The following is a 22,694-nucleotide window of genomic DNA, read 5'->3' on the forward strand; positions in this document are numbered from 1 at the left end:
CATATCATTCGTTCACACTTTTTCTTGGTCCTAATGGCAAACGACACTCTGTGTCTGGTCATCTGCCTAAACATCCATAATCCAGTCATCTACACCCTTTGCTTCCCATTGAAAACACCACAGTGGATTTCAAATGCCACCTATGAAGGAGACTTTGCCTCACCATATAATAAGATTGCATGCATTTATACATGTATCTCTATTCATAATGCTCCCAGAATGTTTCTGCGACTCACCTACAACATCATATATTAATTCAGTGCAGTTCAGTGCACTCTCATTATGGCTCAACACTGGCCCCTGGATCTTTACTTGTCTGATGAATCAAGTAATAGCACATGTCTGGACCTTTTCTATGGCAGCAAGTTGCCTGGATGACATCTGCAGCAACATTTGTTTGTAATAATTAACAAGACATGATAACCCTTGTTACCAACCTGTACTTCCTATCGATAAGGAAAATACAGATTTTGTAACATCTTAACGATTTGTTCAACTAGGTATGGAGTTCATTATACCAGCAACATCTTTCATCTCCTTTAGGATTGGGCATTGAAATATGACCCATGATAGCACCTTACTTTCAAGAAAATTCTATTTGCATGCGAATTCCTTTGCCTACTAGGCTTGCTTAATGTGGCAGCAGACCTCATGGTCCTTGGTCAGTTTCCCCTGCACTAATATATTCCTAAGTTTGCCCACTGGACCATCCTCTCACCATCTGCACCCAATTGAGGCACCATCTGTGGAATTGGGAGAAAACCAAACTTGGTTCAGGGCAGGTATCCATCTACACATCCAACCACTCGAGATTACAGTCTGTACCATTGTAAGTACAGAAGGCTTAGGTGAGCCCACCTTTCAGGATGTCATTAGTGTATAATCTCAGGAACTACATCTTCATATCAGTAATTCTAGAGAAGACTGCCATGGTGAAAGCCTTTTCACCGGTGGCAGGAATATTTGCATGATAAGGGAGTTCTCATTCTGTCCAACAACTCCACAGAGGTGACTTATCTCAAACGACAAGGAGGAACTCAATCCTACAGTGAAGATTTATCTCCAGTGACAAGAAGGACCCGAATCCCCAGAACTTTGCGTTATGGTGTGGGACTATCTGAAGTGGTGTTATCATCAACAAAGCCACATTTATTTTCACCATATCCTGGGACACTTCAGTGTACTAGCTGACTCATTGTCATGGAGCAGCCAACCAATACAGAACCAATCTTCTCATGATCCCATGGTTCTCACTCAGATCTGTACCTGATGGGACCAACTGTTGGTGGCCTGTTTGTGCCAACATGGAATGCCAAATTCCCATCCTTTGTCTCTCCCGTCCTGGACATAAAAGCTTGGACAGTCAATGCCCTATTGATGGATTGGACCAACCTGAAAGCATTCACCTATCCTCCAACACCTCTGTTTCCAAATGTGATACAGAAAGCAAGGGAATCAGACTATCACTTCGTTATCATCACACCACTCCAAAGGGAGGAGTTGTGGATCAATGACCTTGTCAATCATACATTGGAAACCATCTACTCAAACAACCACCACAGCAGTTGTTTCATCCCTGCCCTGTCTGGAGCTCCTGAACCTGCACATCTGGATCATATCGGACAGGCCCACAGACTTAAACAATTCTCACAACCAATCGTTGAGAGAATCACTCGGATGCGAGGGCCCTCCAATCTGAAAGCATATGAAGGAAAATGACACATTTTCACTCATTTGTGCGCAAATGGACATACCATTTCTCTCCAGGCATCTATACTGCAGGTAGCTAATTTTCTTCTCTGGCTCTTTGGAGAGAGAAAGTTAGCACCAAATACGATCAAAGACTACCACTTCACGTTCGCTGACACCTTTCATCATCATGGGAAAGAAGGTTTCGGACAAAACCAGGACTTATCTGACCTACTCGCCAAGCAGAACCTATCTTGGGTATTAATCTGGCTGGACAAGGCACCCTTTGAACCAATTTCAGGGGCATCTTTGGTGCTCCTTTCCTACATGACATGCTTCCTCATGGCATTAGTGACAGCAGGCAGAATTCACGAAATATCAGCAGACCCGAATTTTATGCAAGTTCCAACAAGACAGGTCAATCTTACTCATGACAGCATCACCAAGAACTGTCCCCCTTCCACGGGTTGCCAAACTTTTGTCATGAACCCTCTGTCTCATCTGGACACATCAACCGAAGACCACCTACAAGACTGAGTCTGGGCTTTCATCTGCAAGACCCATTCTGGGCTTTTAGGTGGTACCTTAATAGAACAGAGCCATTGCATCGAGGGCAATCAGGCCTTTTTCTACTTCTCATAAAAGGATAGGACAATATATCAAAACAGACTATCTCGTCCTGGAGTAAATGCATTGTTTGCTCAGCAAATAGCCCCTTTCGGTAATCTCATTATCTGCCCTTTATTTTTAAGCTCTTTAATGTATGGAGGTTGCACTAGAAGCATTCCCAGCTGGTCAACATTCACTAATTGCAAAACAGAAAAATGTGAATGAATTTATATTTCTCGCCATGGGCAAACTTTCCAATTAAATGCCCATAATAAATGTACAAGAAAGTACATGTAATTAAGTGATAAATGTTAGGCACAATGGATACAATCATATATCAGAGGGTATGTGTATAATCTGTGCAGATACTTGCAAATGATTTTTTTTTAAAAATGTAGAAGAACAAGATAATTTGGGAATAATAAAATATTGGACATACAATTCCTTGGCAAATCAACAACAACAGCAACACTAACATGTAAAAACAAAAAATGAATTATAATTAAACCGAATGTTGAAAGTAGCATTTTATTTAGGTCAGCCAGTTATGAACCTTCAATCATGATTGCATCTGATGATGAAATCCTTCCTTTAATTAAACAAATCATTTACAAATAAAATAAATAATTTCCACTGCATACTTTGTTCCCATTGTGCTAAGGCTTTATGCTATCCTAAATTTGGCAATGAATTTTATTTATTTAATGTGATAGTTTGCATGACGATGGCATAATTTCTAAAATGGGCACATCTCAAACAATAACTATTGTCAGTTTTGAAAATTAATTCTTTTTTCTGTTGTGCAATTTAAATAGATATGCATCTGATAATTAAAAACTTCTTTTGATTTTTTTCAATGAAAAAATGAAAAACAAACAATAATAATTGCTTATTTTATTTCCGTTGCGCTCCATTTTTCTGTTGCATATTTTATTTCCATTGTGTTTCATTTCTTCTCTGCATATTTCAGTCATACCAATCTATAATCTACTGATGGCATTCCACAGTAGCTGGGCCATTTATCAAAGTTCTTTTACGAATGGTGAGCTGTATACTGTTTTATTTGTTGGCACTTCTCCATCCTTTAGCTATGTTAAGCTGATGGCCTTTGAAGTGCACCCCCCTCCAGCCATCTCAAAATGTTAAAGGCTTTAATGAGTTTCTGTATCCCTCCATGGTGGTTTTCTGTAACAAATTTTAAAAAATTGGGAAGAAACGAAGTATTTATTATTCTTGTTCAGGGATTGCTCTTTGCTATTTGCATTTTATTTTTTTATGGTAGGTTGTTCTCACAAGGTCCCTGGAGCTGGTCCCTTTGTTTTCCTTCCCAGTATTTTTCTTTATGACGTACTTCCTTCCTCAGACACCAGATCTTATGGCTGGTTTCTGTATCATGGCCCTTAAATTTTAATGATCTTGAATCTAATGTATAATGTGTGTTATATGTGTATGCTATATTGTTTTAATGAAGCTATATTGTGTTTGTGTTAGGAATGACCATTTTGTATATATTAATTTGCATTACATTTTATTTGTTTTGTTTATTTACGTATGTCAAAGAGAGAAAAAAGGTGTAAGAGTGAGAGAGAGATTTTCTTCATTTCGTTGCTGTATACATGTGTATTCCCCAGTCCTTTCCCTTCTTACAGTTGTATACTGTGGGTTAGAAATAACTCATGTGTCATGATTAACATAACTAAATACAATACACTTGGTGCAGATTCATTAGTGACATTAGTTATCTTGTCTAGTGGCATAATTACCTGCCAGATGTATAAAATAGCTAATACAAGAGGGAGATAACTAGGTTACCCAAAGGGTCTATAGGGAAATAACTCCAGCACAAATGAACTTATCAAGCATTTTGAGTCATGATTTTCAAGCGGTTGCCAGCAACCTACCATCAGTCCAAAACTGCTCACTAACCGTCATCATTCAGGCTGTGGGATGGAGGTTGGAGTCCACATTCTCTAACTTTTATCTAGGTCTGTCATCCCAGAGGGCCCTACTCAATCTGGTAGGTACTATATCTGCATCTTAACAGGTCACCCTTCCAGATCTATCAACAGCTTCTTAAGATGTGACTTCATAACTTCTTCTGGATTTGTTGGTGGGGGGTGATTTTTCTCTTGTGAAGCTGTGCCCTGACAGATGGAATCCTCTCCATTTGGGTTACCTAGAAACTGTCTCACATACCTTAGGGGGATGGAGATATCTCCAGGGTAATGGGATGTACCTCTCTCCACCTCTTACCTATTCTTCTAAGGTATTATGATTTGGTAACATGTTTAAAGAAGAAAACAATTTTTCCTGGTAAAATATGTTTCTTTGAGATTACTTACCAAATCATAATACACATACATCCTCCTGGCTTCCCCGCAGTTACATCCATAGAGAGCATGCCTTCCGTTCCTGTAGTAACTAATGTATTCTTAGACTTTACTTTAAAGTCTTGTATGTATGGGAAGATCATTTTGTGAAACTTCCACATAGGTTGGCAGACAACTTTTAGCTTCCTTTACTTAAAAGTAGTATCTGTGAGGGATGGATTGTGAGTGAGTAGTAGTTCTCCTAAGGTATTATAATTGGGTAAGTATTCTCAAAGAAACATTTTACTAGGATAAATTGGTTTCTACTTAACAGTTCTGTCATAAACATTGGTGATGGTTTGCACTTGGAATAAGGAAGAACCTTATTAATTTTGGGTGAAAACGTTAATGGTCAGGGTCACTGAGTGAAAGAAAAAAAATGTTTTTTGTATATCTTTAGTTTTAAACCATGTATCTTAACCAAAGTTTATGGCAGGCTTGCACTGAAGGAATGAAAGAGGGCTGTAGCGTTGTAAGTCAAAAAGTCCAAATTCAGGGTCATTATCATCATGGCTCATGGAAAATGTATTTTGCAGAATAACTGTTATATAGTAAACTCTTTTTACTAAACTTTGTGGCTGGCTTTCACATGTCTACATAAGCAACCTAAATTTTGTGTTCTTGATGTCAGAGGTCACAGTCATGGTAAGTCTAATAAGAAAATATTGCTTTCTGCACAGTAGCTTTAGTTCAAGACCATATATCTTAGCCAAATGTCTTAACCATTTAGATCCATTGGTCAATAATTTCCAGTTAACCATGCCTGACTAGTTCATACATAGACAACTTTTAAACATGGTGCAAGTGTATAATGTACCATTCATGGTACCTTTGTTTATTTCTTGTAGTGATTGCTTCAGCTCATGCATTTATATTTGTCTTTTGTTTTTACAGGTATTGATAGTCGTTACAGTGATGGTACTTCAGAGCTCCTGAACTACCTGCTCTTTGGATTCTTTGAACTGAGAAAGACAGAATTAGAAAAGTATGCATTCTTTATACTGTTATGCCTTTTACAAAATGTCAAGTAAAATTCTTTGAGTACCAAAAGATGGTCTTCTTCACTATGATAGTGTCATAGTTCATTGAACACTATTTTTCAAAAAAGTTATGATGAAATCTTTGTCTCTGCTTGGCTTGAACTCACAGCTGCCAGACTCCAAGCTTTCTGTTGAAGACTTATGCTCTAAATCACTGGGCCATGGATCTTTACTGCATAGGAAAGTAATTTTGTCTTCTTATTGTGGCTGCTGGTGCTGCACACATTATGTATATCATATGCTTGTTGAAGTTCAGATCCACTGAACAATGTAAACCTGTTTGTAGCAATTCCATAGCATTTTTTCAAAATACCTGGATGTACATATGCAAAATACTCCCTTTTTTATCCAAGTATATTCAAAAATGAACCAGAGATGGTGTGTGATCATAAATATACCAGGGTTTGAAAATTCATCAAATCTGAGATCAAAGACTCATAAAGACTGTGATCAGAGTTGTTTACTTTCAAGCACATTGACAAGCTCATTTTCATGGACTTTACCAAAAATAGTTTATTTTCTCAGTCAATTGCTACAAGAATGTCTTATTATTTTGCCATAGAAAATGGGAAGACCATTTAAGAGGAGAAATAAATGCAGGAGTCAGTACCTAAGACCAGTACATACAGTTCATTATTCCTCATTTAAGTGATCAAGATGAAAACATTCTCAGCTCTTCCCCACCTGCTGCACACTACTGACTACATTGTTGAAGAATAAAGTCCAAGGTTGCACCAAATGTCACATCTGGTTAAACAAAACCATATTTGCAATCAAAATTAAGAAACAGAAATCAAATAATTTCAGATCACAATTCATCTCATATAAAGCAGTAAATCGGATAAAAAATGTGAAGAATTTGTGTGGTTGTGTTCCAGATTGCAGTGCCAAATTCACTGACAGCTGCTATTGTGACATATCTTTGAGGTTGAATTTATTTGCCATATATGTTGGTATACCATACAAGTTGGGACACCCTAAGTTTTACACCTGTACCTCTATAGAGGCAGAGGATGGGATTTGCAGTAATCCATGCATCGATCCATCATTCCTTCCATTTGTCATTTCTTTAGTACCATGAAACATGGTAAATATTATGTTTATTATTCTGATGTTTTTCATTCAGTGAATTTGCTCTGGAAAGTTTTATTTGAGTTATTGATCTTTTTGTTTTGTAGCATAACATAAGTCATTAGTGCAACTAGTCCAGGACTACAGTTTATGTTGGATTGCCATGAAACTTGCTTAATATTGTGGTCAGCACATAAAGATATGCTTATTGAGAATTCACTGATTCTGCAATTTTGGTTGGAGTCATTGCACATGCTGTCTATTGCAGTATAAGATGGAATCCTGTGAACACAACTTGTCTTGCAGTTTTTTATGGGTTGCTGTGAGATTCAAATGTATGTGCTGCCTGGATGTTGTAAGAGTTATTGCTCTTTTTGTTGGATGAAATATATGATGGAATTATGTGAATACAGTCTGTAGCCGTGAGCATGTGCTTATTGTTGTCTTTCAGTCAGTCTATTTCATGGTTAAAATCATTCTGAAAAGCATGTGTCAGTTAACAGTAGCATAACAAGATTAAGATGCCAAATAATAATTAATGGATCTAGCCTGACTGTTCCATTCAGTGTGTCAGATATGTTCTAGTTTCTTCTGGTGTTACATGCAGATGGTGATGCTCTTAGAAGAAAAGTCACTTTTAACAAATGCTTAAGATTAAAACAAAAATGCATTAAAAAGTTTGTGTTTATAACCTTCTATGTCACAAGCATTATAGTTATTGAAATACAGAAATAGTTCAAGCAAAATAATGGTTCTGTCTAATAGCTCTGATGAACAAGTCCCTGTCAATTTGCTTCTCTCTTTTCCAGGTCAGGTTTTGATGAAGAAGTGATAGATGGTACGTAACTTAAAAAAATATCATGTATTTATTGTTTTTTATTCACCTCCAGGTATGACCTGATAGTTATGATAAAGTCTGTAAACTGTCTCTGATCTAATTAAATCCAGCATTAAATGCAAACAGATCACATCTGCTATACCTGTATTCAAATGTACAAAATTAAAACAAACTTGGAAATATATGTTACCTTTTTGAAAATGATTACAAAGTTTTAATTTGAGAGTATTTTGAACCTGAAAGTCTATTTTATTCTCTTGAATCATTTAAAGTTTTCTCATGGATAGAAGGAAATTCATAAACGGTAAATGCTGAGAAGATAAATGCTAACAGTTTAGCTAAAATCCAAATGTCATTACATTTCAAAGCAAGAACTTTTTTAGGGGTTCATAAATATTTCAGGGTTTGTGCATGACACTATCCTAAAATTTTCAAATTGTAAATTGTTCATGCTTTTTTATATATTTTTGTTTTGATTCATAATCCATTTTCCTGTAAAATTTCTTGAACAGAATATCCAAAAATCAGATATTAAAATGAATGAAGAGCTCAAAACTACTGAGTATGTAACCTCCATAAGGCTCGATTTGCTGTCATGTGTAACATCATCATAGAAGGGGCTGATCGGCCACTAATATAGAAGTGTATTAATTGCATGGTCATTTCAGATATAAATTATGGATTTTGTGCAGTATACAGTCACAAATTATGAACCAATAAAAAATTAAAAGGGCTATTGTTTTGTTCAGGTTTAACTGATGAAATAGACAAAAACAGGGATCTAAACAAAATTCTTTGTTTAAGTTGGAAGCATTATAAAGAGATTTTAAAGTATATTGTTTGCTGATTTTAACTTTTTAAGCATAATACAAGTAATCAGATCTTCACAAATCATTCTAAATGTTGAACACATAATTTAGACATGTCATTTAGGCAATCATTGTGGGGAAAATGAGAGAGAGGGAGAGAGAAGAAGGTGAGGAAGTATATTAAAAAACAATTTTTCCCTTTTCATAGGCTGTATAAATTTGAACTGCAGATATATATATCTTCATTATAGCTTTGCTTTATAGATTTTTGATGGGGAAATAAAGAGCAGCAAATATCAAACAGAACATGGTTAGCTGTTATGTTTGGAGATAAGGGGTTACATTTATTGGGGATGCTGGTGCCAGTATTCTTTTTGAAAGAACTGCAGTTTCTTTTTTGAAAGTTATGGTTGCTAATTGCAACTAAAAATAGGGATCAGATGAATTTATTTCTTGAATATGACTTACATAATAGAAAAGTTAGCAACCATGCTGAGACTAGGCTTCAGCATTCTAAGACACTATATTTTTAGGATTCTAAGGCACAGTCTTTTTAGAAACTTAATTGTTTTAGGATTTTAAGGCACAGTATTTTTAGGATTCTAAGGCACAATATTTTAGGATTCTAAGGCACAGAATTTTTAGGATTCTAAGACACAATATTTTTAGGATTCTTTCCAGTAACTGTCATCATTTGTTTTCTTTTTTTCTTAATCTAATGATGATTATATTGACAGTAAGTGTGCCGTAGTCATTTCAGTTTAAATTTCTGCAGGATTACTGTTCATTTCATAGTGTATCACAAACTAATGACATCATGATCTCAATGTTAATAAGTTCTTCTTTTTCTAGTAACATGTTGCTTCTGCAATCATATCAGGGACATTCTTTTAAATGCAGTTATTTGTAAAATAATACAGTATAATTATAATAACAGGTATGGAAGCTTCAAAATATAAATTTAAACAGGAACCTCCATATTTGACCTTCCGAAAGTTCTCACAACATTTTACATATTTTCATTAACCATATGTTTGCACAGGGTAGTCTTTCAGACTGAGTATTAACCGAGAGCCTTGAGAAAACCGTCAGTCTCTGATAATTAACCATGTATCCATGCATGTGCCTAAAGATTAAGCAATGCAGTACAGAAGTGCAAAGTCAGTTTGTTGATATAGGAAAAGTGTAGGAATATATTCTCATTGTTTTGTAGTTTGAATTTTCTTGATTTTTAGATATTTTAATCCTGATCCAGAGGAATAAAGTGGATGTTTACTGCAATTCAGTCAACTACTACTACTTGCTACCCTATGTCAGTCACTGGCGAAATGTATTCTTCCACTGTCTGACAGACGAGGAGGTAAGAGCTAGGTGTATCTCACTTATAATTTATCCTGTCAATTATTAGTATGCAGTTTTTGCCTGGTAATCTACTGCAAAACTGTTCCTATTAAAACTATCACATGACTCAAATAGCAGCCAAAACAAACAACTATATTCTTTTGGGGCCAAGGGTCCTGAGAAGTTACTTTGATTTTGCGTAGAGTGATTTTTGTTTTACATACCAATTGGTAGATGACTCTTGGAGGAAACAAAAACTAGCATTTTAGTTCAATTATAATACTGTTTGATACGGTTCCTTGTTTGATGAGATCTAGGGCCACTGAAGTATCCAGAGTTTTTATGCTGGAGACTGTTCCTATGGAAACAGATGAAGGATGATCTACAAGATTTTAGACACAATATAAGTATATCAGTAGGTATTTGATAGGTAAAAGCATACCTAATACATGTAACTAATATGCTAGTGAGGTTTAGTGGCATTGTAGCAGTATTTGAGCATTGAGTGTTAGCTGGTATGGAGTAGGGCCATTGCAGGGCTTGGCTTTGGATTTAAAAAACATTTCCCACTGGTTCAGTTTTTTAAAAAATTGTTGTGCCACCATCCTCTTTTTGCACCACAATGAAATCTACTGAATACCATTTGCATAGATGATATGGGGTTAGTTTATTGTCAAAAATAATTTGGCTTAAGGATCATTGCTTTACAGTGAAGTGTATTGGTGTTTTACTGTCCTTTCATTTATCCATATGTCTGTCTATCTGTTCCATATTTTGCTTATGCACAGTAACTTGGGTTCTCCACATTAGCAGTTACCAAACTGTGTGGATAACTTTTACTTGGGGTAAGGAAGCAGTAGATTGATTTTGGGTTCTAAATATCAAAGGTCAAAGTCACAGTGAGTGAAAGAAGAAAATGGTTTCTGCATAATAGAATTAGCTCTACATCACAGACCTGGAAATGATTTTATGACTCTCTTGTACTTGGGGTAAAGCAGAAGTCAAATGATTTGTAGGGCAAAGGGTCAAAGGTTAAGGTCAATGACCGAAAGAAGCAAAATGGCTTAAACACAGTAACATTGGTTCTACATCATAGACCTGTACCAAACTTTATAGATGGAACAGGTCAGTGCTACTGAGCATACTTGTGGAAATAGCCATTATTTTAATGTGTTGAGAGTTATGGACTACTAGTAGTATTGTGTGGAATCAAACTATGCAAATAATGAAACATATAGAGAAAATGAAGACCAGTGGTGTGGAACCAGCTGGTGTCAGATATAACCCCACTGACTATTTTGAAGTCATGGGTCACTGTAGTAATGTGTGAAACCAAATTACACAGAACAAACACATTTCAGTTGTCTAGAACCATCTGGTGGAAAACAACCCATATTTGACCATTTTTGAAAATCAAGGGTGGCTAGTGAGGTGTGTAACCAAACCATGCAGATGATCAAATGTGTACAAAAGAATACAGGCCAAGTATCTGCTGTTGAAACACAACTCATATTTGAATTTTTGGACAGATATGGGTCAATGTAGTGAGGTATGGAATCAAACCATTCATTCAGTAAAACAAGTACATACAGAACAATAAAGACCAGTGGTACAGAACCAACTGGTGAAAAAACAGAAACCGTATTTGATTGTTCTGACTGTCATTGCTCACCATGGGAGGTGTGGAACAAACTACACAAATGTTGAAATAAAATTTACAGTTAACTTAGTCTTGTGGTATGGAAACAACTTGTGAAAATAGGAGCCATTTGTTAAAATTTAGAAAGTCATAGCTCACTGAACTGAGTTGCGGAATAAAACCACTTACATATGTGTATACTGAAGTGCAGGTTATGTAGATAATATTTGTCAGATATATGTAAACATCATCAAAATATGTTCTAATGTTGATGGTGAAATAATATGTGAAAATATGACAATGTATTTATGTATTGCCAATGCTTTATGTGTTTGTCTTTATTAAATCAGCTGGAGACATGGTTGCAAGCCTCTCTGATAGCTCTCTTGGGATTGGCCTTTGTTCAGGCCACCCAGAATTTGTGAGAAAAAGGGAACCTAATATTGTGGTTTCAGAAAGCTGGATAGGTGTGTCTCTTAGTATCAAGATGCAGGATGACATTAGCTGGCTGTGCTTTTGCTACGTTCAGTGTTATGTAGGGGTGGTCGTAACCATTAGCTGTACTCATTCTAATATGCAGTAGCATGTCACAATGGACTACATTTTTTACCTTGTACTTACATTGCATGAGAAGTCAAACTGTACAGAATTATTGTCCCCAACCAAAAGAACAACTTTCTTACTTTTAACATTACTTTGAACCCCAAAATTGTGCATGATAATTTTTTCCAGTCCAACACCAAAGGCAGTGAATAGATATTCTAGAAATATATGCAGTATTGTAATCACTGCATATCCTAGTGTTTCGGATTTCAGTTGCTGGTATAATTATTTACAGATGGAATGGCCAATAGTAAGTGTGATGTGTGGCATAACCAGAATAATGTTGCTAGGATAAACTGATCAGTAATTTCAGTAACTAACCATACCCAAGTAGCACTTACAGAATTGTAACTTATGTATTTGTGCATCTTTGTACATGTTCATATGTGTGAGGTACTTTTGCATTTTTTAAATTTCAAACAGTAATTGCAGTTGTAATACAAAGTTAATCATGTGATTCATGTGAATATGATCCATAATTTCAAAATCTCAAAATTAAAAATAAAAATTTAAGTATTGGCAGGAATCAGACAAGAATTAAGGTTGTACAGTTTTGTGACTGGCGTTGGAAAATATATCCCAGTTTTAAATATTTTTATATTAAATTTGTGTTGCATAAACTATTATTCTGAATATTTTTGGATCAGATCATTACAAGAGGATATTTTTTTTTGTACATTAATTTTGGATATATTTCATCATATGGTGTAAAAAATGTAATATTTTCATGAGGCACGAAACTAGAAGTTAAAATATATTGTTTTTGGTATCACAAGTTCAAACATATCCAGTATTAATGCAAGAAAAGAAAATTGTCTTTTTGTTATATACCAAACTTGCTCCAGAATAAAAGTTTAGAGAATTAAGCTTACCTCTAGCACAACATGCCCAACCCCACCCACTTTTTATAAATTCGCCTTTCATAGGCTGATCATATAAATATACATAACCTAAGAAAGCGGTAGGATTGGGTTGACATAATTGTAACAATAAATTACATTTTTGTCCCTTTTTTTTATGCTATTTGATTCTATCTAAAAACAATGTGAATCCAGTCCAAAAATACATCACAACAGGTTTGTTGTTGTTGTCAAAGAAGTAAGGGGAACTAACTTCAAAGAGATGCATATTGCATCTGGACAAATTTCTTTATCAGAGATTAATTTCCATGGGCAGTTTCTATTTGTTTGTTCTAGCTCACAAAGTACTCATTTTTGTTTCTGCAGGTATAACTTTTGCAGGCACACACAATCAAGCATTGCACGGCCTGATGGAAAATCTTTATATTTTCACATGTGAAAATATAAGAATATATTTTTCACATTTGAACATATGGAGAGAAAAAAATAAAAATCAGAAAATTATTTAAACAATAAGTCTTTATATTTCACACTATGTATGTAATAAAAATCCATATTTGGAAGAATGAAGACAGTATTCTTTGAGACAAAATATAAGTACCGATAGATAAAATGTAAGAGCTTTTTTACTTGTAGCTGAGGCAGTTTTGGGATATGATAAGAAAAGGGTATCATTGTTTTCAAAGACCACTGACATTCAATGTGGTCGACCATAAAGTCTTTATTTCTACTTTTATTTAATGGATGTGTGGTAGTAATTGTTTATTTGCTGGTGTATGTGAGTGATGATGAGAAATGAAGTGCCAAGTCTACCAACTTCTTTTGTTTAGAAGTGTATTCATTTCTAAAAAGAAAATGGGTATTATATTTTCTGTTATCAAATTTAAATTTCCAGTCATTTTCTACAGGCTTATGTGATATGATAATGTATTTACAATTATGTATTGGTTGCTTGGGTCACATGCACTGACCTGCCTCAGGATCACAAAATCCACTTTTAGAGTCTCAAAAAAAACTATCACTTTTGGGAATGTTAGTGGTAATGTCACCAAAACAGCACTGCTGCACATTTACATGACCAGTTTGTAACTTTTTAGAGTGAAGATCAAGAAGCAGTAGAAGACTTCAAGATCACAACCTTTGTTTCCATTGTAAAAGATTTGAAAAAGGTTGGAATTCCATTCAGCAGTTCAGGTGAGTGATACATTCATGTTGGGACATGCTTGCAGTTTTGGAAAATATGCTTCCTCAAATGAAAGGAACATGAACTCTGTCTTGATTGCTTAAGTGAATTCAGTAAATGGTAGAGATAATATACTAAATTGTCTTCAAAATGTGTGATTTTAAAGATATGACTGAACAATTTCAAACTGATAGATGTCAGTTCTTGGTCACTATGATATAGTTGGGATGACTTAAGTCACATTATGATTTGCTGAATTGCAATAGTTACAAAGTTTGTTTTAGAAGTTTCAAAACAAACATTGCTGAGACTCATCAATGGGTATGCAAATAGTAATGCATGCAAATCTTTCCCAGCACAAAAAACAAAAAACAAATTTAGGATACGTTTGAGGAGATGAGGAGCCAGTTGAAAATTGATTGCAGGCTGACTTGTGTGATGCAGGCTTGCTTTTGTGATTGGAGTGATGCAAAAAAAACTTGTGGAAGTAAAAAACAGAAATAAAAGAAAACAAATAAAATAGATTTAAAAAGTACAATTGCTTACATGACCCAGCCTGAGACACTTGATGTAGAGTTCAAGAAAGAGTTAAATATGCAGAAAGTGAGAAAGAACAGATATTTGAAATTAACTGTACAGTGGGTATGTAACACTGAAAATTCTTTTTGATAATTTATTTATCATTCAAATACCATACACTCACTGTTTCTTGCATTACCCCATGGCAGTTTTATATAGGATTTGATATGAGTACTAATTTTATTTGAAATTTATAGCATGAATTTGTATGAATTCTTTATGTATCACCCCATGGCAGTTTTAGAGAGGATTTGATATGAGTACTAAATTTATTTGAAATTTATAGCATGAATTTGTATGAATTCTGTATGTATCACCCCATGGCAGTTTTAGAGAGGATTTGATACAAATGCTAATTTCATTTGAAGTGTATAGAATAAATGTGCATAACTTATATATATATTTTCCTACGGCAGATTTATAGAGGATTTGATATGAGCACTTATTACATTTGAAATGTATAGAATAAATTTGCATGACTTCTGTATGTATTATCCTATGGCAGTTTTATAGAGGATTTGATATGAACACTTATTACATTTGAAATTTATAGAATGAATTTGTATGATTTCTGTATGTATTATCTTATGGCAGTTTTATAGAGGATTTGATATGAGCACTTATTACATTTGAAATTTATAGAATGAATTTGCATGAATTCCAGATGTATCACCCAATGGCAGTTTTATAGAGGATTTTATATGAGCACTTATTACATTTGAAAATTATAGAATGAATTTGCATGACTTCTATATGTATTACCCCATGGCAGTTTTATAGAGGATTTTTTGATGAGCACTTATTACATATGAAATTTATAGAATGAATTTGCATGAATTCTGTATGTATTATCCTATGACAGTTTTATAGAGGATTTGATATGAACACTTATTACATCTGAAATTTATAGAATGAATTTGCATGAATTCCAGATGTATCACCCAATGGCAGTTTTATAGAGGATTTGATATGAGCACTTATTACATTTGAAATTTATAGAATGAATTTGCATGACTTCTATTATGTATTACCCCATGGCAGTTTTATAGAGGATTTGATATGAGCACTTATTACATTTGAAATTTATAGAATGAATTTGCATGACTTCTATATGTATTACCCCATGGCAGTTTTAGAGAGGATTTGATATGAACACTTATTACATTTGAAATTTATAGCATGAATTTGCATGAATTCTATATGTATTATCCTATGGCAGTTTTAAAGAGGATTTGATACAAGTGCTAATTTCATTTGAAATGTATTGAATGAATTTGCATGACTTCTATATGTATTACCCCATGGCAGTGTTATAGAGGATTCGATATGAGCACTTATTACATTTGAAATTTATAGAATGAATTTGCATGACTTCTATTATGTATTACCCCATGGCAGTTTTACAGAGGATTTGATATGAGCACTTATTACATATGAAATTTATAGAATGAATTTGCATGAATTCTATGTGTATTATCCTATGGCAGTTTTATAGAGCATTTGATATGAGCACTTATTACATTTGAAATGTATAGAATGAATTTGCATGACTTCTATATATATTACCCATTAGCAGTTTTATAGAGGATTTGATATGAGCACTTATTACATTTCAAATTTATAGAATGAATTTGCATGACTTCTATATTTATTACCCAGTTTAAGTTTTAAAGAGGATTTGATATGAGTACTAATTTCATTTGAAATTTATAGAATGAATTTGCATGAATTCTATATGTATTATCCTATGGCAGTTTTAAAGAGGATTTTATATGAGCACTTATTACATTTGAAATGTATAGAATAAATTTGCATGACTTCTATATGTATTATCCTATGGCAGTTTTATAGAGGATTTGATACAAGTGCTAATTTCATTTGAAATTTATAGAATGAATTTGCATGAATTCTATATGTATCACCCCATGTCAGTTTTATAGAGGATTTGATACAAGTGCTAATTTAATCTGAAAATTTTAGAATGAATTTGCATGAATTCTATATGTATTACACCATGGCAGTTTTATAGAGGATTTGATACAAGTGCTAATTTCATTTGAATGCTCATAGGCTTCCTAAACAATATCATAATGACTTTTATTAATTCCATTTATAATTTTCCAAGGCTTAAGATTATGTTTATTACATGATAAAAGATATTACTATTCATTATATTTAAAAGTATAAGCATGTAGAAAATCAGAAATATGTAATGAATGAAAAATAGGAGACAGAAAAAAAGTCATTTTTGTCTTTAGTATTCACATCAAAACTACATTAAAATCATTGATAAATAGATCTAAAACAGAAATTTAATACTCCATATATCAAGCATTCATCATTCTGACCTTTGCAGTGAAGCAAAACAATGCCACTTTATGTCCTTTATTATATTACTACAATCTATCAAACTTAGTCCTGAGAAAAATTGGACAATGTGGAACATTTGTAAGTCTAATTTGTAAGTTACACAGATATTTCCTTTTCCTTATAATCTTGTTGTTTGGCTTTTTGTTCACTTGATGTTTGTTGATGCTTACAATAAAAGGCATACCATATAGTGGGTATTTTTTGCAGCTTTAAAGTTTGGTGACTTTGTTCGGAATCAGGCAATTTTAATTTTGACTATTTATATTTTAGTCATTGCAGATATTGAGAGGTTATAATATATAAGATATTCAAGATGGTAAATGTTGACAAGTGTTTCACAGAAATTCCGATAATTGCTAAAATTTTGAGCTATTCATTATAGAATAAGTATTTTGTTTGTATCAGATATATGGGGAATATTAAGAAAACAAAACAAGTCTTTTTAAGGTACTTATGATACAAAATGAATACACCAGTGTAAATTGTTTCTCAATGATGCGACACAAAGGTATACATTTCAAATTCTCCTTTTTGGTTCATTGTGAGAAACTGTTTTTAAGACATATTGTACTGTAAAGTTGTTATTCTTGTCATACAAGAATTATGTACTTTGTCGTGGTTACAAAATAAATAAACTGAAATAATATATGCAACTATTTTCTTTCAGTTAATCCTATCTTTTGAAAGTTTTGACTACATATCATTCATAAATTGTTCTAAATTGATGTACTTAGATGAAATGTGGTATATCATTAATTCTTGCATTTAAAATTTTCAAAAAATGTGCATGTTGGATTTTTTGGTGCTGTTAAAATTGTTAGTCCTTTGGTTCCATTTCTGTAAGGTTGATTTCTTGCAGTTTGCAACCAGAGCCATGAATTTTGTGAACTGCAATACTAAACAATGGAAGGATTAATGTTGTCCAATACATCATTGAAATTGAAATGTACTAATTGATATGTAATAGACAGTGGCATGTTCTTCTTGTGTATAGAAAACAGACATATGACAGAGAAACTAGGATTTCCCTGGTAAATGAATTTTATGTTTCAAACTTATTTATGTTGATGTTTTTCTTTACTTTGACTTGGGAGGTTCTTTGTTGTTCATTTCATAATTTCCTAAAAAGAAGTTATGATTTTATTTTTTTTGAATTTTTCCATTAAGGTCATTTGCAAACATTTGACAAGTTTGCTATAGAAAAATGGCCAATCATCCAGGCTTATGCAGTGGAGGGCATTGGAGGGTAAGTAGATATTTAATACCATTTGCTCACACATTTCACTGGTCTGAACATTCAGATGCAAATGAACTTCTTCAAATTTTTTTGTTTGTTTTGGTTACTGTTTCTTTGAACATTCATTGGTTTATGAAGCAAACTATGCAAACAGCTGGTAATGGACTATTGCATTCATAACTCTTGATTGGTGAAAACAAAAGCCTATCATACTCAAGCTTCTAAACCCTCATGCAGCATATGGTTCAGTGGTAATATCATAGTTATATTGTTTAAAAAATTGGTTCTTTACTTCATTCATATCAGCTAGATTTGGCAGAAACTTGCTAATTTTAAATTTTGAATTAATTCTTTCTCTTATAAAGACAATTTCATTACTGTAGTCATACTTACCCGTTAAGCAGTTATTGGGATCTCATAAAATCCCATTGATTATTGAAATAGTAATCATTGGACCATAATGAGTGATTAATCAGAGAAGTTGCCAAGTCAACCATTATTTTCAATAATTCTCTTCTTTTAGTATCAGTCTGCGATTGTCAAATAATTGAATAAAGGTTTAGATTTAATTTCTTTCAATAATCCATTTAAATTTTTTTTATAAATCATTTACACGACTGGCTTTAAGATGTATTAAGTTTGTAGCCAGGTTAACCTTTCATCAAAGTTGTTGCCTTGTTGCCAAAGATATTATGATAGTATGCTGTGCACTATCAAAATCTTGTATTTTGTTCTGAAGGATTAACAGATACCATGTAACATATGTCAAGGAGAACCTGATTTTGCATTGAAAAATTTTTCATCTTGCATTCAATGTATATTTAAACAAGAAAGCAAAATGATGAGTTAAAAGTGTAGTTAAACTATCTATAGTGGCCACCCATGGGAAAAGGCCAAAGTGGCCTTTGTAGACAGATGACCTCTGAAGCCAGGTACTGTGTACTGTGCACCAAGTATCATAAGCATTACTATTATTAGCAGTATCATTATTGTTATTTCATATGTAATATTATTGGCAGTAGTATTCTATCAAGATGCATGTATTTAGTGTAGCTATTTAGCAAAAACAAAAAAAACCCCCATAAAATACAATAAAAAGTTCCACAAGATTTGGTGTGCAAGATTCCCTTTTTAGCAATATGTTGCTTATTTGTGAAGTGATTTTGCTTGTGATTAGCTGAGCTAGTGAACACCCAAGAGGCCTTATTTCTGATCAGATTTAGAGCAGATCTGGCATGTAAGCAAGTACCATCAGGACCTAAGATGAGTTGGATTAATGTCCATGCATTGATGTTCTCTTGCATCTGATTGACTGAGATTGTGGACGCTGTAGAAACCATATTTTGTGATCAGATTTTGATGAGTTTGATTATGAACAACACCCATGCACATCATGGAGATGATTTTGCATTTGATTGGTTGAGATTGCTGACTCTGTATAGGCCATATGTTTGATCAGATTTTGATTAGACCTCTTATGTAAGCTTTTATAATTAAGATCTCAGATGAGTTCATTTATGGGTGACATCCACAAAGAATAATGAGGTCATCTCACATCTGATTGGCTGACTTTGTGAACACTGTAGAGATCATGTTTCTGAACAGATTGTCTCCTTATATCTCAGATGAGCTCTAGTATGAGCAAAGTCCTTGTATATTAATGAGGATCACAACAAAAAGCATGATCAGAAAGCAAACCCACAACCTTCTGGTCAAGAGGTTAATGTTTTAACCACTGTGCCAGTATGCAGCTCCCTTGGGTTGGGATCTCAGTGGTTTCCACTTATGACTCTTTGGGTGGGGTCCCATGTGAGTTGGACATAACCAGGAATCCATCCTTTCTGCACTGATTAACTCTGCTCATAATGTCAAGTGTATACTCTTTCAATGTGGGCTGTAAACAGTTTTTAAGTTATGATTCAATGTCTAGTCCTCAGCAACCAGGAGAAATCCAGGGTATAGTGCTGGTTGTATAAATGACTTGTCCTTTTTATTCTAAGAACATGTTTTTATATATATATATTGGTCTGCTGACAGCAACACTGATAAACAGTGTAGCGTCTATGTGGTCCAAGATTTTCTTTTCACCCCACATACTATACATGTATTAATTTGCATTGACAAGCTAACATATGTCATCTTTATAGATGAGTGGTATCAGGCCCTCTTTGGCCTTTTGTTACACATTGTTGTCCATCCATCTGTCCATAAAAGTTTGTTTACTTGAACATTCTTGAATTTAGTGTGTACAGAAAATAATAGTCCATCTGATTAATGTTTGAAGAGTTGTCCCCATTTGTTACAAATTGGTCCATTCATCCCACTGTTCTCTAATTAATTTTATCTGAGCCATTTGATATATATTCATGAAACACATTTTTGTCATGACAAGAGTTTGTGGCCCATATTGAATTGGGCTTTGTCAGATTAGGTTTTTTTAGAGCTATCTTCCCAAAATTGTATTTATACTTCATATCAATCTTAATCAAAGGTCATTGTGGCTGACAGAAGGAAAATAGTTCCATGCAATAACTTGGGCTCTCGACCATCTACAGTTAACAAACTTTGCAGATGGCTTGCACTTGGGGTAGGGGAGATTATAATAGATTTTGGCATCAAAATTCAGAGTTATTGTGGCCCAAAGAAAATGGGCTTTGTGGAATAACCTATTCTCGAGTAATTTTCTTGAACAAACTGTGGATGACTTGCATTTAGGGTAATACAGGAAATTATACTATAGATTCTGGGATCCCAAGGCCAGATGTCATGGCCATGTTATGCCTAATAAGAAAATGATGATAAATAAAACAGGGCAGGCTTATTTATAATGCACTATTGACAGCACTCTTGCTTGTATTGCCTTCAGGCAGTTCATAAGATTTTGTTATACATAGGAACCTATTCCCAAAAACTTTAATTGGAAATATTACTCATTCCATTGTATATTTAAGTACCAAAATGAGATACATTTTTTCTCATTTCATGCAAACTATTGTATATGATGAACATAAAACTTTCCCCCATTGTAGCATACACAGTATCTCATTTCAACTCATTTCTGGATATAGTATGGACCTCATTTCAAAAATCACATGAGTGTATAACAATATGGATTAAAAGAAAACAAGGTAAAACTTAAAAATGTTGCATCCTTGCTCTGGATAACACTTTATTATTATGCTTTTCCCTTACTCAGAGCATAGATATCTCAGAGTAAAAATTTGTTGGCATTATCACACTGCATTCATCAGTGACTACTGTTGATCACTTGACTTATAATGGTCTACATTCATTCTCCTTGTATCGCATGACCAGTATAAGTCACATGATCAACAGTAGTCACTGATAAAGACAGTGTGATATTACAAAAAAAATTGAATTTTCTGAGTAAGGGAAAATTCTAATAAAGTCTTATGTCTTCATTTCCGTTTCACAACACATTTATTTTAAAAACTTTGTTAGTGTTAGTTATACCACTGTACAGTATGTGATGCTGATCTCAATATATTGCACTTCCATACATATCACAGTTCTCAATATAATGCAGTTTGGTACATAATGCAGTTGGTGGTTGTAGACCCTGACTACCATGTTAGAACCAGACAGAGCTGTATGTCATAACATTCTAGAAGATAGTAATAAACACTGCAATATTTCTTAATTTGTAATATGTTTTGTTCTAGTTAAAGATCTTTTTAGTATTGAAAGAGATTTTTTATGTACTGTGAATTCAATATTTGTTGTGAGTACCAGTTTTCATGGATTTTGTGGTCGCATGAAATCAAATACTCAATAAACAGTTGTTCTTCCATGGAATCATTAAGACTCCTTTCACAATCCATGAATTTAGCTATTAACAAATATATGATTTTCACAAGACTGTGAAAATTGGTAGACAGGAAAGTAAATGAATTTATCATTATTCTCATTTCTATGTGTATGATAAATATTTAGTGGTAACTTGCATTGTATGACGAATTTTGTTGTGCTATTTATCAGTCACTACTGTTTTTAATTTCCAGGGGTGGCTTCTTCACAATGAAACATGAGGTGAGTAGAAAAGTACAAATTATATACAAAGTGTGAGTGTAACCAACAAAAAATTAAGTTTAACATCATAAATAGATTGATAGGTGATAATGGCTGTTTTTCATGTTTACTTTTATGATCATATTGATATAATAACCATATTCTTTAATATCATCTTACTTTTTCTGTACAGTTGTATTAAGTAAATGCTCAGCAACTGTGCTGTCTGACAGGTCATATATGTTAGATTCTGAATCCAACAAAACAAAGACAGTTGTTAATTCAATTATCCATGGGATATAAATTTTTATTGATTTTTCAATTTCTGCCTGTAGACATAATTTAACAATGTAACAAACAATCATGTAAATTATTGGTTCTTAAACTTTTTGGTATGTGACCCAGATTAAGTTTGTGGTGTTAGCCTT

At 33.7% G+C, this 22,694-nt stretch overlaps 1 protein-coding gene across 1 annotated transcript in view; it reads left to right on the forward strand.

Annotated features, from left to right (window-relative positions):
* The window catches only part of LOC149795509 (dynein axonemal assembly factor 9-like), a 233,920-nt gene that overhangs the window by 8,641 nt on the left and 202,585 nt on the right, over positions 1-22,694 (forward strand). Inside the window, exons 3-8 of the mRNA XM_089965307.1 lie at positions 5,562-5,652; positions 7,588-7,616; positions 9,661-9,785; positions 13,966-14,062; positions 18,168-18,246; positions 22,260-22,287. Coding sequence (XP_089821433.1) covers positions 5,562-5,652; positions 7,588-7,616; positions 9,661-9,785; positions 13,966-14,062; positions 18,168-18,246; positions 22,260-22,287 — 449 coding nt within the window. The remainder of the gene's footprint in view (positions 1-5,561; positions 5,653-7,587; positions 7,617-9,660; positions 9,786-13,965; positions 14,063-18,167; positions 18,247-22,259; positions 22,288-22,694) is intronic.

This window comes from Sinohyriopsis cumingii, chromosome 7 (genome assembly GCF_028554795.1).
Source record: "Sinohyriopsis cumingii isolate HCF-2022 chromosome 7, ASM2855479v2, whole genome shotgun sequence".
In the NCBI taxonomy this organism is placed as follows: Eukaryota; Metazoa; Mollusca; class Bivalvia; order Unionida; family Unionidae; genus Sinohyriopsis; species Sinohyriopsis cumingii.